This window comes from Colletotrichum aenigma, assembly GCF_013390185.1.
Source record: "Colletotrichum aenigma strain Cg56 chromosome Unknown KSG_Cg56_contig08, whole genome shotgun sequence".
Classification (NCBI taxonomy): Eukaryota; Fungi; Ascomycota; class Sordariomycetes; order Glomerellales; family Glomerellaceae; genus Colletotrichum; species Colletotrichum aenigma.
In genome coordinates this window covers 2,982,648-2,999,700 of record NW_023500914.1, presented here as the reverse complement: position 1 = coordinate 2,999,700, position 17,053 = coordinate 2,982,648, and the positions used below count along the sequence as shown (strand labels likewise).

Genomic DNA, 17,053 nt, shown 5'->3' with positions numbered 1-17,053 from the left:
TAATCACCAACCAAAGAATAAGCGCAGGACGGTCAACAGACCAGCCATCAGTCAGTGCTCTGGCGAGTTGCTGCAATACTTGGACATGACAGAAAAAAACGACGGTGGATCTCAAAAGGTGCAAGTCTGGAGATCCACCACGGCGCTAGACCTTCACAGACGGGGCCTCGAGGTTGGTCCTTGACCTTTTTTCTTCCATTGTCCTGCAGCTCGAATACTCCACAGTCCCACGTCCCCTACCGCCATTGCATATGTATGCCGTAAAGTGTATCCGTAGGACTTTGACATTGGCCCAGCAGCAAATAGAGACTCCATGGTCCTGTGGGCGTCGAATGGCCCGGTCTGGCTCATCTTTGGTTCGCGGGGTGTATCTTAGCTTTAGCGAGCGCGCTGTATCCGTATCTCGACGTATGGTGTGGACAGGGCGAGCACATGGCAATATGCGTATCTAAGAATATCAAAGACCGCTTCAGACCAGGAGACAGGGACTAGCTGAGACTGTCCTACGTGAGGTGGGCGGGTGACTGCCGGAAGAAATGGAGCTGCTCATGCACGACTGCACCAAATGATTCGAGACTGTGACTTTGCGAATAGGTACTTGGACGTTGCCGCGCCTTGCCTTGCTGCCTTGCTGCTGCGAACACCGAACCTCGTCTTGAAATCGGAGCACCTCGAGTCGCATCGGAAAAGAAGCAAGCATCTGAACCTTTCACCGTTGCGGCCAACCAGGAAGACGCCTTCCCCATGCCCAGCGCACGCGTGCGACGAAAGATAGTTTGACTTCATCACGCAAGGCACGTCCCGCTCCCCTCCATTTGCCAGCCTCAAGCAAACTCAAATCGAGGACATGAGATACAGCCAAACCTCACACTTGCCTTGCATCTGGGCGCGCGATCCAAGGGGTATTTCGTGGAGGAAAGTTGGCAGGCGTCCAGGGATTCCAGTCCTCGACCGACTGATACATCTGCGATAAGCCAACATGCCGATAAGGAAAGTCGCAGCACGGACCGTTTCGAGGCAGTTGCGCCTACTGCGCCGCACATGTGCATACGTCTCCACTCTGGAACTTGATTCGACAGCCAGCCACCAACAGCCTGCCTGAGATGGCAAGTCGATAGATTTGATGTGGCTGAACTTTTGACAGTGGCTGGTGTCGGGCCGGTATTCTGCCGCGTCACGGGTTCTCAGCCGTCCACCGTGCAGTCCTGATTGGGCCTCGTCACCGTCACCAAGCTCCAAGGTCCTGGATCCAGGTAGCGCAGACACCCATCCATCGCGGGATCCTCGACACGCATACATCCCTCCCCCTCCGTCGGTCATCAACGTCAATCCCGCATATCGAGAGACCGCAAACACATTCACAGTCTGCCCAACATGGCCGAAGACTCCGCTCTCGCCCCGAAGTTCGCGCCATTCATCGGAATGGTAAGCTCCAACGCCCCCTCGAAGCAATGCTGGCCTCGCGAAGACCTGGCTAGCTAGCAATGACATTGAAGAAATACCGATTTGCTGACACACCTCGCAACTAGGCCGGCATCGCGGCTGCCATGATCTTCGGATGTATGTTCAACCAATAACCCCCGAGCTGATATCCCTTCCCGGCGCGACGAACGAGGACAACATGCTAAACAGTGGACATCAATAGGCATCGGCGCCGCATACGGTACCGCGAAGTCAGGTATCGGTATTGCTGGTGTGGGAACGTTCAGACCGGATCTCATCATGAAGGCACGTCGCACCAAAAGCTCGAGCAGAAGCTCCGTCTAACGTTGCGCGCAGTGTCTGATCCCCGTTGTCATGTCCGGTATCATTGCCGTCTACTCCCTAGTCATCTCCGTCCTCATCGCCCAGGACCTGTCGCCCCCTGGAACTGGAAGCGAATACAGCTTGTTCAAGTACGTCAGCCGCGCGCATTGCCTGTCGCCGCCATCTAGCTTGTCGTGGAACCTTCCATACTGACCTTAATTAGTGGTTTCATGCATCTGGCCTGCGGTGTCTCTGTCGGCTTCACCGGTCTCGCAGCTGGCTACACGATTGGTATTGTCGGCGACAAGGGCGTCCGCTCGTACATGGAGCAGTCTCGTGTATTCGTCGGCATGGTTCTGATTCTCATTTTCGGCGAAGTTTTGGGTCTCTACGGGTATGTTTACTTACCCCTGATCAACTCTCGTAAACAACCCCAAAGCTAACGGCGACACAGTCTCATTGTCGCTCTGATCCTGAACACCAAGTCCAAGGGCTAAACGCTGACTCCGATTCCACGAAAACGAAATGGCGAAACACGAACGACATTTTAGCCACGCCCTTCGACATCGTAACACCACTGTACATTAAGCGAGGGGAGCGCCGGGACGTTGGTTGAAGATGGAGAGTAACATCAAAAGACGGGTCGCAGGTGGTCGTCTCCGGTCCAAAGCTGCATATGGCACGGCGTTTATCAGGAAACCCCTCATGTAGAATTTATGTATGGCGAGCTGCGTAGAGAGGCTCATGGAGGGGATGGAAGGTATGATAAGGCTCCGAATTCCAGTATCTCTGAATTGTTTTGAACCTCTTTCTTTTGGCAATTACCAATTGCGTCATCTTTTTGTTGGCAGTGATGGTGGTAGTTGGTAGTGGTGATGATGCCAGTGGTGATATCACAGTCAAATTCACAAGTGTTGCGTCTAACACAGCCAAGGCAGGTAGACAATCCTAACATCTTCTGTTATGCCAGGCATGCCTTTGAACTCCAGACTCCCTACCTTACCTCTCACATACCATTGCAGTATGCATTAATGTCAGCCGTCAAAAGGTAAATAAAAGAACAAAAAAATCGAAAAAAAGCACCGACGACGGGACTTGCACCCGCAACCTTTGGCTTAGGAGGCCAATAAGCTACTATTGCTCCACGCCGGCGTTGGACCACTAGACCATCTGGTCTTGTCTTTGTTGTTGGAAGCAATCCACGGCAGCGTGCGTCAAGACGGACGGTGGTATGGATGGTGGTGTGGAAGCTGAGGGAAGGAAGGAAGGTGCCTTGTCTTGGGGGTGCTCCTTCCGTTTGTATGAGGCAGGGGTGGGGTGCAAACGGGCACAACAAACAGCAGTCCTGGACAGGATCTGGGAGCATGAACCCACGAATGCAAATACAGTATAAACAGGCTGGTGAGGCAGACCAAAGCAAGTTTAAGCATGGGAAATACACCATGCTGCCATGATGTTACATTTGATATCTTGCCTTGAAAGTCTTCGCCGCTCAGCAAACCTAGGATCAATATTCTTTCTTGAGGACCTGCCTGCCATATGCTGCTCTCATTGTGCAGAGAAGGTTTTTATTCAAAGACAGGACACAATCTTTTGCCTTTCACCACAACAATGTGCCTTCTGTGTTTCCTATCCCCTTTCATGGCCAGACTGAGACTGCTTCCAACCACAGATAATACTAGCTTTATACGATCGCGGTCGGTTTGTTCGCACTCGGTAGGCTCCTCTGTCTCCCGTCGTCTCTGGCTGTTGAGATTTAGTGAGTATCCCACTTCCAGTGCGCTAGAATCTACTCAAGTCTTTGAAAATCTCGATGGTCTTCTGTTGTTTCCTCTCATTCCTCTGCGCGGTGGTGGATACATGCCGGACAACAATGACAGAGGCCATCCTGTCAAAAGATTAGTGGCGGTCTACTTCCAGGAGCTGAGATGCTTTCTGACCCGAACCATGTACAAACCAATCCAGTGTGTGGCCTTCGCCCTCTCGGGTCATTGCTTCTGGGCTCGAGAGCCAATGCCGTTGATATTCCTGCCTATTTAAACACGCCATAAGAAGGGCATGATGAGGACCTACTTCTGGTGCAGAAGGTACCCAGACGGGCATGGACTGCAGGCATCTTCATTACTACAAACATCGTATATATATGCCTGGATACTTTTGACATCAACCTCGGACGACCGACGCCAATACATAGTTTTGCAGTACTGGTTTGGTGAAGTGACAACAGCTGGATGCCAATCGAACACGCATGCTCCTCTCATGACTTACGTGCCGCCTAGTGTGTACTTTTGATCTACTTCCCGCCATCCCTCCGCAGTGATTCCTACGAGGAATACCAGACCGACAACGATGATGTGAGACTCTGCCCTCGTCGATCGCAGCTCGAATCGCGATTACTTGAGGACGATGAGACGGGGCCGCAGACACTGGACCAGCCCATCGGCTTCCGCCAGCCCACACTATCACCATAATCATGGTTCAACATTTGGCTGTTAAAGTCCAAACTGAGCGTTGGAAAGCTGTCTTTTTATCAGTTATCCTCGCTGATAGGTCCTTGGAAGATCTTTAAAGTGGCCAGCTACGTTCAGCCTCATGTGCCTTTTCAATGACGATGAACGAGGGAAATGGTTTCTGTCCCATGCCAAGATCCCCACGTTTAGAGAACGTTTCCTTGAGGTATGCAGAGCTTCAACCAAAACCAAAATGGCTGCATAGAAAGCTTAGATTGACCTTGCCATCTCCGTCGCTATTCATCAGCCGTCACTCATACGTGAAGAATACACCCCCAATGGTCGAGTAAAGTTAACAGGTAAGGCTTCGTGAGATCTGGACTCACAGAACGTGATATCTGTTGTGATCTGCTCGCATGCTCAAAATTTTCAGGTTCCTCAACGGCCAAGCAACATCTATAATTTCACATCCATCCCTGATCTGTTGGTTAAATATGGCCACGGAAAGGCTACAGGCTTTGAGGGCCTACAGCGTGTGCATGTTTATCAAGTCAACATACACGCATGGCTTAAATCGACTGGAAGGTATCACTTGTCAAAAGTAACAGGCGCTTCATGTACAGTTCCTTCGATTGTGTATCATACATACCACCTAGACCACCGACGCCTAAGCAATGCGTCCCAAAACACATGTACAGTGTGTAAAAAGTGTCAACCCAATAGACCCCTCATAGTAATCAAATCTCTTTCTTTCTTTTCCACTCCGTTCTTCCTTATGCCGTCTTCTTCTCGGCGGCAACCTTCTTCTTCAAGGAGCCAGGGGGCGTCTTGAGCCCGGCAAACACCACCGCCGTCACGACAGCCATGCCCGCAGCGCCCATGCCGTAGGCGACCTCACGGCCAGCCCACCAGTACACGCTGGTGAACAGAATCGGTCCAAGACCACGGCCAAGCTGGCCCCAGCTGCGGAGTACACCCAGCTTGCCTCCGCGCTCGCCCTCGGCAGCCTCGAAACTGCTCAGGGTGTTGAGACCAGTGACGACCGTCGACGACGTCACCGCCAGGCAAGTGGCCGCCGCGTAAAGACCGCCCGTTGTCGAGATGCGGCCGAGGAGGATGAATGAGACGAGGCAGGCGACGGTGCCCATGCGAACGGAGAGCAGGGGCGGCAGGCGGCGGGTGACACCACCCTGGAGGATCGAGGCGACGAGGCCGACGTAGCCGAGGAGGCGGCCGTTCTTGGCGGATCCGAATGCGAAGAGCTCGTACGTCATGAAGGAGAGCGAGGACTCCATGCCAGAGAAGAAAAGCAGGAAAACGAAGTGGACGGCGTTGAGGAGGAAGTGGGAGTTGGTTCGCTGGATGGGCGCGGCAGGGGTCTTGGTCTTCTCATCCTTCTTGGCGCCCTTGCCGGTCAACGAGGGCAGGGTCTCGGGCAGGCAGAAGTAGAGGTACAGCGTCTCGGTGAGGATGAGGAATAAGCTGAATCCGGCGGCGGTCGCAAAGGGGTTCTCCTTGACGGTGCTGATGCTGCTCAGCCATGCGCCCAGACCCGGTCCGAAGGTAAAGGCGATGGAGAAGCATGCGCCGATGAGCGCCATGGTCGATCCGCGGCTCTGCTCATCGGAGATGTCCGTCGCCATGGCAGTCGCAAGCTGGACGTTGCCCTCAGACAGTCCACCGACAACGCGCGACGCGACAAAGGTGCGGAAATCGACGGCGACGACCCAGAGGAGGACGGAGAGGATGTTGCCGCACATGGAGGCCAGCAAAGCGGTACGGCGGCCATGGCGGTCGGAGAGGTGGCCGATGAGTGGGGAGGCGATGGCCTGCAGGAGACTGAAGAGGGAGCCAAGGGCGCCGCCGAGGAGGACGATGTCGTAGCGCGAGTCGATGGGGCGGGCGAAGGCGGCCTTGTAGCGGTTGAGGCCGGAGAGGACGCTCTGGAGAAGGGTCGCGGGCTCGGTGGCGTTTGCGGACGCGGGGCCGGCTTCGCGGTCGCGGTAGAACTCGAGGAGCTTCGGGAAGAGCGGGAGGATGAAGGTGAAGGAGATCTGGCGCGGGGTCGTGGTCAGTTTTCAGCAACGACAAAGAGGGCCGCAAGTTTCACTTACAAGGTCGAGGAGGAGAGAGACGGCAATGACTCTCAGAACGCGTTTGCGCGTCTTGGGCTCGAATGCCCCGGAGGAGGTAGCTGCTGCTACTGCTGCTGCCATTGTTGCGGGCCTGCCCTGACTGTCGAATTACGTGTGACGTAAGGTGTGGTGGATCGTGAAAAGGAGAACTCTGTGTCGGTTTGGGAGGAAGGAAGCTGGAAACACGTGTAAGAAACGAGGGGGAGAAAGGAGGGCAATAGAGGTCGAATTAACACACAAAGAGAAGGGCTATTGTAACATCAAGAAGAGAGGGAGAGGGAGCTTGGGATGGGGAAAACCGAAAACGAGGAAAGACATGGAAAAGTTGAAGAATTAAAAAAAAAGAAAAAAAAAAAAAAGAAGAGGACAACGGTCTTTCATGAATTGTGTGACAGGTGACACCTGCAAGCTGGGAATTGGGGGGGTGAACGTGGAACACTGAGGTCGGAGCTTGGGCGTCGAACTGCAGAAACATGCTCTCAGGGCCGCTGCAGTCCCCTTGTCCACGCCCCTCCATTGGAGCCCATTGGAGCCCTTTGGAGCCTCTGGAAGTGGTCGGCCCAGTCCGATGTTTCAGGGTCAGGGGCACTTGGGGATCCACAGTGAAGCCACTGAAGGCTCGCAAAGTGACGCTAACATCGGACGCGCCCCAGACCGAATCCCAGCGCGGCGTCATTCGCCAGTCCTGCTGTCTACCTACCTTAGGTAAAGTGCCCAAAGACGCGGGACCGGGCTTTCGGGCGCTGCGCCGAGGCCGGGCGGAGACCTTGCTACTGGACCTCCAGTGACACTCACTCCACTGTAGTGTCAGCTTTTTCGGCGATTTTCCATTGGGTGCTTCCATCCCGTGTCTTGCTTGCTTCTTCGGATGCAAAACGCAGCTCGAAAGGAGTGATTCTGTTTATAGTTTGTCTGTCTGATGCAGTAATACGATATCCCGCCATGCATCATCATTCAACCTGCACCGCGTCCCTCGTGTCGTCTCACCTCACCTCTTCAGACGCCGAGAAGCAGAGAAAAGGCCAGGTCGTGCCCTCAGGTCCATTCTGTCATCACCACGGCCCGGAGCTGGCGACAAAATGTCCGCATCCGGCCAAGACACGCCTTTGTCCCCCATGACCCCGACCGGCGCCAACCCCAGACTATCGCAACTCTAAAGCCGTTTTTAAATAAAGACCGCCCGGGTCGTTGTGCTCCGCCACGAATGAGAAGCAACCTATTTCATGCAAATCTCCCATCCAGCGGCAATTGCGAGTCTTTTGAGAGGCGGGGCATGCCTTTCGAGCCACGCGAGTTGCCTGCCAAATAAACGAGGCGCCATGTCAAGAACAACGAAACGACGGACGGCTGTTTCTAATGTCTGACTGCCTTGTTCCGTCCTTGACGCAACGTCGTCACGCCATGGATAGCTATTCTAGCTGCCGTCCATCACTTTGCGCCCTCGTCTAGAGGCTTTGCAAGCTTCATGTGGCTCATGCCCAGCGCGTGCCAGTGCGCGAGCACATTCAATCGAAGCAGATGCTCGGGGATCTGAGAAGCTTCGACCTCTTCGACTTGACGGCTGGGGCGCGGAACTCGCTACAACGGATAGAATTCACCTACATATTGTGTGCACCGAGACTAACGACTTTCCGGGTTTGGGTGCCGCGTGTCACTGGTTTGACCGCCATTGCTCGGACGCGCGCTGACCTGCAACCTCTGCCATTCTCAGGATTTTATGAGCAGGTTTCCGGTTCGGCATGAGCGATTCCGATGATCAGAAATGCTTGTGGGGGGTGCTGAATGAGTAGCCGCCCGCATGCAACATGATAGCTTTGGTATGTCGACCAGCGGACGATTACGGACGCTGGAGGACGAGATAGGGCTCCAACAGAGTCCTTAAGTCGATCACTCGGTCAAGGAACTCGTAAGCTCTGAATCGAACAAATGAAGACAGTCCTAGAATGTGTGGCACGTTGGTTGGAAGGTTCGATGGGTTCCTTGATCCCACTATCCGGTATTCAAACAACACCGCGAGGACAGTAGCATTACTTACCAAGTGCAGAAAGAGGTCCGTATATTGTTCAATAATTGGGACCAAAGAAACAAGTGTACGATCTGATTAGTGATGACGGGCCGAATGAAATCCGACGCGAAGCCGCATCTCTCGCTCATTGAGGGACAACGAAACGCCAAAATCATTACCGATACATGGACCGTAATATCAGTATGGGCATAATGACTCCAGACATTGTCAATCTTGGATCGATAGGAGGTCTGCCTTGAACGTCCAATTCGTTGAGTGATTTGGACTGGGACACTCGTAATTGGTCTTGTGATGGTCCCAAGCCTTGGAAAACCAGTCTTAGTGAAGCTAATGTATAGTTACTGACTGACTGCAAAAGGAACATTTCCAGTCTGCACACCGACGTCAGCCCAGCCTACAAGCAGTAGAAGATTGAGGCTCAACAGCACGAGTACCAACCAAATACCACGTCTGCCCTCTCAAGGCACGCCCGGCGTTCGTACGTCGTTCTCGGTGAAGTCAAAATTAACTCACATCCCCAAAACCCAATTCCAAGTTTTGCCGCCTCGATGTGGGGATTGGACCCTGAGCGCATGAGATGACGGGCGTGGCGATGAACACTCACCTCGCAACGGACGACACCGACGTAATGCAGGGATACCGGCTGCCTCATCGTGCAGCCGTTGATGTGTCTCAACTCAACCTGGGCGAATAAGATGGACAAGAAAGGGAAAGAAGAAAGATAGAATGCATGGAAGGAATACTGCGGAAGTTTCTTGCAGGAAGACATACATGACGGCATTGAGCAGCTGTGCCGCAGAGATGATCGCGATCATCCCCCCTTGTGCGTCCCGAAGGCGAGGTTGACCTCAAATCAGGACAAGGAGATCGCCAGTCGCGAAAGTCCTCATTCTGGGCGGAGATCGGCGACTTAAGGCAAGGTCCCTTTTCCAAGAAACAATTCATCTACACATCTCATGGTCCTTTGGAAGGAAAAAAATGTCAGAATATCGCTGCCTGGAAGTGGAATTAGTCCCGGTCGTTTATGGGCCCCGGCCCCGGAGCGCAGCACTCCTTGCGGGGCCGAAGATGTGGTTCATGAACCGTTTAAGGAATCAAGCTTCGAGGCAGACTCAAATGTCCCCTGAAAGATAAGATCGAGGTGGGTTTCCAACGTGTTTGCAGACCGCTGGCTCCCTCCGGTAGGGCTGATTGAGCACTCCAATTGGCCTGGTTCGTTGGCCACCCCGGCCGCTGCACCGCCAAAGAGAAAACACCGCCCTTGCGACAGGCAGCGCGAGTGCGCGGTACTTTGGTTTGGTTCTTCGACTTTTTGAGCATCGCGTGTCTTGGCACTGCATTATCACGGAATCTGACGAATGAGGTGACTTGCCAAGCCCTGACCAAATCCCTCAGCTCAGCCCACGAGCAACACCAACCCACTCATGTCCACGAGGAAGTGCCGATTCCTCGACCAACCCGATGAAGAAGCTTGTCTTCCTTGCGCCTCTCGTGCTAGGCTTCAACTATCTGCCATGGCCCAATTTTCCAAGTCCACGAAGGGGAAAACATTGAGGTCAAGTTGCATAGACTGGATCGGGAGCAGGACCCTAGGCCGGAGCTCCGCCAAGAGTAAGGTACAGGGCTGATCAATCGCATGTCAGACTGCCCTTTGCCAATCCTCCTTGGGATGTATGGTAAGATGTCGTCGTTTGCGTGTTGTTCTAAGCTAGTGTGCTTGAGAGCCTAATAAAGACCTTGGCACCCTCCGCCCCGGGTCAGCAAGCAAGCAGGCTATCTGCCGTCCCCTCACTCCCGTCATCTTCTGCAGGCTCTGTGTAACCACCAGCCTGATTTATCACGACCCAATTCCCCTCAATACACCACACTCTCCCGACTGACACTGCGGACGACAACAATAACAAGAATAATGCCTTTCATACTTGATACCCGCATACCAAAAGGCGGCGGTAGCCGCGGAGGAAGAGGCAGCTCCGGCAAATCATCCTCAAGCAAGTCAAATTCAAAATCCTCAAAGAGCAAATACAAGAGCAAAGGCGGCTACGCAGCCGGCGGCGGAGCGGGCGGTGGAAGCGGCGGCAACAATGGCTTCGCGCAGCTTCCCGTCTGGGCGCGCGTGCTCATCATTCTCGCCATCATCTGGTTCATCCTCTTCCTGATCGCGTTCACATACTACTTGATGAAAGGTCTGTCTATTTGCCCAACATCATCTGAGGCTTCTCACAGACATCCTGACTAACAAAACGCAGAACTCAAACGCAAAAAGGAAGGCAAATCATTCCGCCTGGGCCACGTCTTCGGCCACGCTCTTCTCGTCTCGACAGGCCTCTGGATCCCCGTCTTCCTCTACAAGAAGTTCATCGGCAGCAAGAAGGAAAAGAGCGGCACCTACGCCAAGATCGAAGAGGGCCACGGCAAAGAAGGCAATAGCCACGATTCCTGGTACGGCGGCGCCGCGGGAGTCGAGAACAAGTACGACCCTGTGAGCGGCCCGCCTCCTTACCGCCCGCAGAGTCCGAAAACAGCTCCGGCACCGGCTCCGGCACCAGTTCCGGCGCAGACCGAGGCCGCTGCGGATTACTACATGCCGCAGCCGCCTTCACATACCGCTCCCACGCAGCATCCTCCTCAGTATGGTTAATTTCCAGGTTCTGACGATGCAATGAGGTGCCGCTTCCAGCCCGATGAACGATTTACGTTTTGCTTTCCTTCTCTTCACCAGTACGATACCCCGTTTGTCCAGAAAAGCGTTCTTGTGTATATTTCAAAGGCTGTCACTTCAGGTCCGAGAGTATTGTGTATAGACGGAAATTGGACTTTTGTATCATACTCATTGAATCTCATGAGGCCGTTCCTTGCGGAGGCTGAAATCTAACAATCACTGTTGTTCTTGCGAACATTGTCTACTGCTTGCGGTCTATCTCCACCCGATTTTAAGAAATTGCTTGCCTCCAGGGCTAGTTCGCACCATATTCGTGGAAGTGTTGTTTTCCCGCAACCCTCTGATGGTTTCTGCAGTCGAACTTGATGCCCGACCCGTCCCTGATGGGGGGGTTGTTCGCGAGTAGCGGCCACCAGGAGTTGTCTTATGCTGTTGCTATTTCCAAGCATTGCCACGTAACTGTTTAAAGAGTCAGTATGAACGTAGAGTTGAAACAAGGAGACGCAACTTACCCAACTTTCCTTCTTTGCCATTACTCGAGTTTTGATACAATCCAACCCGAAACTCTTGATCTCTGCCACCTCATGTTAAAATCCCCTGAACGCAAGCGTTGGCAGCAGTAGCCAGGAAACTTACCATAGCGCAACGCGGTATCGTCTACTCAAAATCTCTCCTTCTGATGGGTCTCCCGTAATCCTTGGCATCCTCATCTCATGGGCGGCGGTTTAGGACTCCCCTGCCTGTTCTGTCCCGAAACCGATCCCGAGGCCTTTTCTCCGCTCTTCCCGGCCTTCGGATCCTTCGCCGGCGTCTCCATCACAGAAGCGGACCCTGCTTTCATGCCCGCGGCCTTCTTACCGCCGCTGGCATTTCGGGGAGCTTGGAGCCGGTCGAGGTACAGCCCCGTCGTGTCGTAGCCGGTTCGTCCCATTTTTCAGGAGGTGCGCCGCTCCGCGCAACGTCGTATGCGTGACGGCCCGTGTCTTATTCGTCGATAAAGATAACTTTTATTAGATTTAGAGTTCGAAATAGAGGTTCCTGGTATGAAATCGTAGCCAAGTTGGAAGTGGTCGTCAGCGTTGAGGTGGTAAAGATGGGACCGTCGATCTGGAATTTCTGTGCGTATAAATCTTGTTGGTTTTGCCGGCTTCTCTTCTCAATGACATGATATGTTCCGAGTGCTGTTGAGTCCTTGCTACCCCTTGTGACGCGAATGTAAGTGCGGTCGTGAGTATGTTTCCTTCCCGAGCCGAAAAAAGGTGAAGAAGAGGCCTCTTTTCTTTGCGTCGCAAATAATTGGACGTTTGTCTTTGCTTTATACCAGAGTCATCCATACTTGTTGTTTTTTGTATGCGCTGGCGTTTCTTCACCCAAAAGAGCCCAAGATTGCGAAATTTGCTTTCCCTGGCATTGTGTTTGTCTTTTCGTCTTTTCTTTTGACTCACCTTTGTTCCAGGGAGGGAATCTTTGTGTACCCTTTGCCTTACCATTGAACAATTGACACCCCCTCTGGTTCACCCCTTTCCCCCAAAAAGGGCTTCGTCAAAAGGGATGAGGGGTTCGGTTTTCCTGGATCCTGGGCTGCCAGACTTTTGCTTTTTCTCAGTCATCTCCTTCCCCCGGGAAAGAAAATATGATGTCTCTGTGCGACCATTCCCCAGGGTGAGACATTGGCTAACGAGCGAGCGAGCCGGCCGGTCATGTTTTGTTTTGTTGGGGCGAAGGGAGAGAGGGCACAAGCAATGTTGTCTCTGCGCAGGGCCTGGGTTGTGCGGCTCCGCCCATTGTCTCCTTTGGAATTGCCGTTCCTTCCCAGACAATAGCACCTTTTCCTGAACCTGAGACCCAGGAAATCCAAATCTCCCCAGGATTGCGGAGACCGAGGCAGCTGTCAGGCCAGGTGGCTGGGACCTGGGCTCGGCGGCTGCATTACGTCGATGCTTTGGAAATCGCAGAAGACCACGGCCAACTCCCGCTCCAGACCACCCCCTCGTTCCGCGATGCCGGGGAGGGAGGTCCCCGAGGATTTCGGTGAAATGACCGGTCATCTCGGTCATATAGCCAAAGGGCGATGGCCATTCATGGAACGAACGGGACTCCTGGGCTGTGCCTGGCCAGAAGGGATGCACGATATTTGTTGTCTTGTTCCGTCATGTCAGGGAGCTCTTACGGAATCCTGTTCCCTTTGGCCTCGAGATTGCAATCAACCGCCGAGGAGGGCCCTCCGTTTTCTGGCCCCTCCCGACATGATGGGTTGGGTGCTGGTGATCTTCGCATCTTATCGCGATCGCGATCCAGGGAAGGTTTAATGCTTGGTGTCTCAGGAGACGAGACCCAGTCTGGGCCAGGGAGTGGAGTGATCCATTTGTGGCGTCGGCATAGGCAGCCTGGCCGTGCCTGAATACAGCTGAGCAGGGCACAACTTCCGAGTCGTCCGTAAGCATGGAAATTTCTGGGCCAAGGGGGTGCAGGTAGCAGACATGTCTGTCGTGATGTCGTCCATGGATGTTACTGGAACAAAAGGTGGTGAAGCATCTGTATGACTTCTTCTGCCAAGAACAAACGCAAGCAACGTTGCTGAATCGAACTTGACGACTTAAACCACCCGCCTAACCGTCTCTCAAAACTGACTCATCGATAAGTTCGTAGATTCATACTTAAAATTTAGATATGCAAGCAGATTCGCATTGAGGTATCATCAGCCGTACAGACAACCCTCGTTTCCGAGCTAAATATCCAAAGACTCCTTCCTCCCAATGGGCCATTAGACCGTAGTACATATAAAAGGCCGCCGAACTCCTAAAATCCGAGCAAATCGAACATCATTAGCATCTTTCCCCATCTTTGACACATGTTCCTATTCTTCATATCTCTAGTCCACTCAAGGCCAGGTGCTGGACCCAATCTTCTCACTGCCTGAGACGTGTGTTTTGATGGCATCGCCTCTCCAGTCCATCGTCTCGAAGACCTGAACGTTGCCCCACCACTGAGGCGGCCTCGCAGATGTCAGGTACAGAGTGAAGAAGATGATCAGCGTTGCCACAATAAGGCCACAGTCCAAGGCTGCCGAAGTGATGTAGTTGTACTGAAGCCACCAGCCCGTGTATCTGCGCTTGATGAAGAAGTTGAAGATTGTGCCGACGGTGGCCCAGCAGAGGTAGATGTAGACACTGGCGGGCGGCAACCAACCAGAGCCACCGTACAGAAGGGGCGTGTTGACGTAGCGCCAGATGCTCTTGGGCCACTTGCGGGCAAGGAACCAGGTGATGACAGGGGTGATGGCGCCGACGAGCCAAAACCACTGGAGGGACGAGTAAAGAGCATTGCCGGAGAAGATTCGAGCAGGACCAATGGCACCCCAGATAATCGAAGCCGTAAAGAAGACGCGACCACCGGGGCAGGTGTAGTTGCTGGGCTGGTCGGGCTGGCAAACATCGGGAATGGCGCCTAGGGCCCAGTTCATTACAGCGATCTGGACCACAGCAGACCACAGCGAGGCGATGAGCTGAGACGCAAACATGGTGCGAGGAGGCACCTTCATGTAGTGGCCGAGCTTGAGATCCTGCGCAAAGTAAAGCGCCTGCGACATGCAAATGTAGCCGTAGTTCTTGAACATCATCATGGCGAGAGGGCGGCCGGGCACCATGTAACCAATGATGAATTCGGTAAGAACATTAAGACCAAGCTGGATGTTCGTGATGGCCTGCACGATACCGATGGGGATAAGCCAGAAAACGGGGATTAGAATGCAGACAACGTATGCCCAAGCAGGGAAGCCTGTGGGCCAGCCTGCGACGACGCCGAATGACATGGCGACCATGACAACGAAGAGAGCTATGTGTGTAAGCTTAGATCCAAAGAATTTGTATTGAGGCGTTGCTTACCAAGGTACCACCAGTCCTCAGCGTCGCGATACTTCTTCATCAAGCGCATGTGCACGTCATCCTCCTGGTGACGGGCCAACTTGAACTGACTCCAGATCTCTGTGCCGTGGTAAAGCACAACGTGAACAACGACTGCAGCAACGGCAGCGAAGGACAAGGCGTACGCGAGAGCGAATTGGGTAGGCAGGTAGAGCGGCGAGTAAGCGTTGTATGCAGTCTCGTTGAACTGGAAGTTGGCGTCGAGAATTCGAGACACATTGTAGACGGCACCTGTGTTGTCGAAGGACTCGGAGCTCTGGACCGGGAAGTAGTCGGCGTACCATGTGCCAGAGAAGTGAATGCCGGAGGAAATGATGACGAAAAAGATGATGATACCGGCAATGACGTTGGCAATGGCGTGGAATGGCGGAATCAGAGGCGAGGTCAAGTAGCCTGAGATGACCGTCCAATCGAAGGAGATGGGCATCAGCCCATAGCCCGACAAACCACCAAAAACCTTGTTAACAATCACATTCTCGGGCGCAATCCAGCAAATCCACGTAAAGTACGATAGACCCTGGAAGATCCAACCGGGGAACCAGTACCAGATGAAAGCACCGCTACCAACGATGAGGAACCAGCGGTAGCGGCCGATCTTCCAACCGTTTGTCTTTGAGGGGTCGGATCCAGAGTGATCGTGAAGCGTGTAGAACAGCGCGCAGTTGACCAAGTTTGAGGGCCAAATCATGGCCGCAGGCCAAACAAGGAAGCGCCGGGCCAAGCCAGCGAGGCCATAACCAGTGCAGAGTGTGGTGACGCCAAAAAGCAGCTGGAAGGCCCAACCAAAGTGCTGCTTGTAGAAGAGTTGCTGGGCAAGCAGGACATCCGTCGCGTACAAGACACCGCCTCCATACGCAGCCTGTGCGATTGTATTAGTACTGTCTTGAAATGTGTAGCCGTATCACTCAGAGCTTGGCTGTCGTCACATCGGGGATTTCCTGAGAAGCCCTCTCAGGTTTGGTGATTTGCACTTACATTAGACATGGCAACAATAATGACGTGCTCCTTGTAGTTGAACTTTCCAGGCCTGAGGTTGAACTTCATGCCGAAGACATTTTGTTCCTTATCGGGCATAACCAAATCCCAGCCCTTGCCGATGGGGTACGCAATAAGCTGGACGACGTAGGTCGTGATTGTGACGCTGGGGTTTCGAAGCGAAAACAGCATGTTGACACCGGAGCCGACAGTGCAGAGCAACAAGCCAATGACCCAGGCGCGGATCGTGTTGGCAGGCAAATCGACATCATAATTCCTTACCACTGCGCGGACCTGTGTCGCATCAAGTCAGCGATTTGAACGGTTTCTTTCCTCGCCGCTAGCCTCCTTCTGCGCCCTTTCGTCCCATCTTTTGCGCATAGAGACCTTCTACTCACGTACCTCGGGATAGGGCGAGTTGTCCTCCATAAGAGCCTGTTCGATCTCGAGTCCCTTCTCGGCGTTTCCCGTGGCGAGTGCTGTGTCGACATCGTTGAGCTCGTCAATTGGCATATTCGGGTCGAGCTTGTGCGCCTTCTCGAACTGAGCCAGAGCCTTCAAAGGCTCAATACCGGTGGCCTCGGCATCGTCTTCCAGGGCGGGGTACGGCGTGATCTCCTCGGGCTCGCCGCGCTTGCGAAAAAAGGATGGCATCGTGATCGTTGGGGGAGGGCGTCGTGTCCCTCTCTCCTTCGCTCTACTTTCGACAGAGTAGAATGAAAGACGAGAGAATGCAACGCCGATTGCGGATGGGCTGAAGGGCGACGACGGTCGAGATAAGCAGCGGACGAAAAGAAGGCCCCAAGGCCACAACGGGACTGGGGGACTGCGGGCGCCAAGGGCTTTTTTCAATTAATCAAGCGAGAGGATGGCGGCGACGGTGGTGCCGGTCGGCAGTCTGCAGGCTAAGATGCGTGATGTGACAAGGACTGAGCCAGCCAACAAGCCAGTCAAAATCCCACTTTCCGCAGATCACCACGAGAGAGCGCGATCCTCTGGCTTGTGGTATCTGGGGGAGGTGTCGGTCTGGTGGTTCCTGAAGGGTCTGCTGCTGGGAGAAGAGTGCGCTTCACGGCCGAATGGAGGAGCCGTGGAGACAATGGCACGGCACAACCAACAGCAGCGGGAGAGGGTGA

General features: G+C 53.7%; 5 protein-coding genes across 5 annotated transcripts; 3 read left to right on the top strand and 2 right to left on the bottom strand.

The window, feature by feature from the left end:
• Positions 1-1,374: 1,374 nt before the first annotated feature.
• On the top strand, positions 1,375-2,243 carry vma-11 (V-type proton ATPase 16 kDa proteolipid subunit 2; the record flags this gene model as incomplete). The annotated part of the gene is made up of 6 exons (XM_037327540.1): positions 1,375-1,425; positions 1,530-1,560; positions 1,646-1,695; positions 1,780-1,895; positions 1,970-2,140; positions 2,201-2,243. 6 exons carry the CDS (start codon positions 1,375-1,377, stop codon positions 2,241-2,243), a joined length of 462 nt encoding a protein of 153 aa, XP_037174064.1.
• Positions 2,244-4,969: 2,726 nt separating this feature from the next.
• Mfsd10 (Major facilitator superfamily domain-containing protein 10) lies at positions 4,970-6,412 on the bottom strand (the record flags this gene model as incomplete). The annotated part of the gene is made up of 2 exons (XM_037327539.1): positions 4,970-6,250; positions 6,311-6,412. 2 exons carry the CDS (start codon positions 6,410-6,412, stop codon positions 4,970-4,972), a joined length of 1,383 nt encoding a protein of 460 aa, XP_037174061.1.
• A 1,437-nt stretch (positions 6,413-7,849) lies between these two features.
• CGCA056_v012294 (uncharacterized protein) lies at positions 7,850-8,087 on the top strand (the record flags this gene model as incomplete). The annotated part of the gene is made up of 2 exons (XM_037327538.1): positions 7,850-7,966; positions 8,043-8,087. 2 exons carry the CDS (start codon positions 7,850-7,852, stop codon positions 8,085-8,087), a joined length of 162 nt encoding a protein of 53 aa, XP_037174062.1.
• Positions 8,088-10,266: 2,179 nt separating this feature from the next.
• CGCA056_v012293 (uncharacterized protein) lies at positions 10,267-10,998 on the top strand (the record flags this gene model as incomplete). The annotated part of the gene is made up of 2 exons (XM_037327537.1): positions 10,267-10,543; positions 10,607-10,998. The coding sequence occupies 2 exons, from the start codon at positions 10,267-10,269 to the stop codon at positions 10,996-10,998; spliced, it is 669 nt and encodes a 222-aa protein (XP_037174067.1).
• Positions 10,999-13,900: 2,902 nt separating this feature from the next.
• Positions 13,901-16,571, bottom strand: isp4-1 (Sexual differentiation process protein isp4; the record flags this gene model as incomplete). Its single annotated transcript, XM_037327536.1, has 4 exons — positions 13,901-14,853; positions 14,904-15,801; positions 15,918-16,211; positions 16,320-16,571. The coding sequence occupies 4 exons, from the start codon at positions 16,569-16,571 to the stop codon at positions 13,901-13,903; spliced, it is 2,397 nt and encodes a 798-aa protein (XP_037174318.1).
• Between the last annotated feature and the right edge of the window lie 482 nt (positions 16,572-17,053).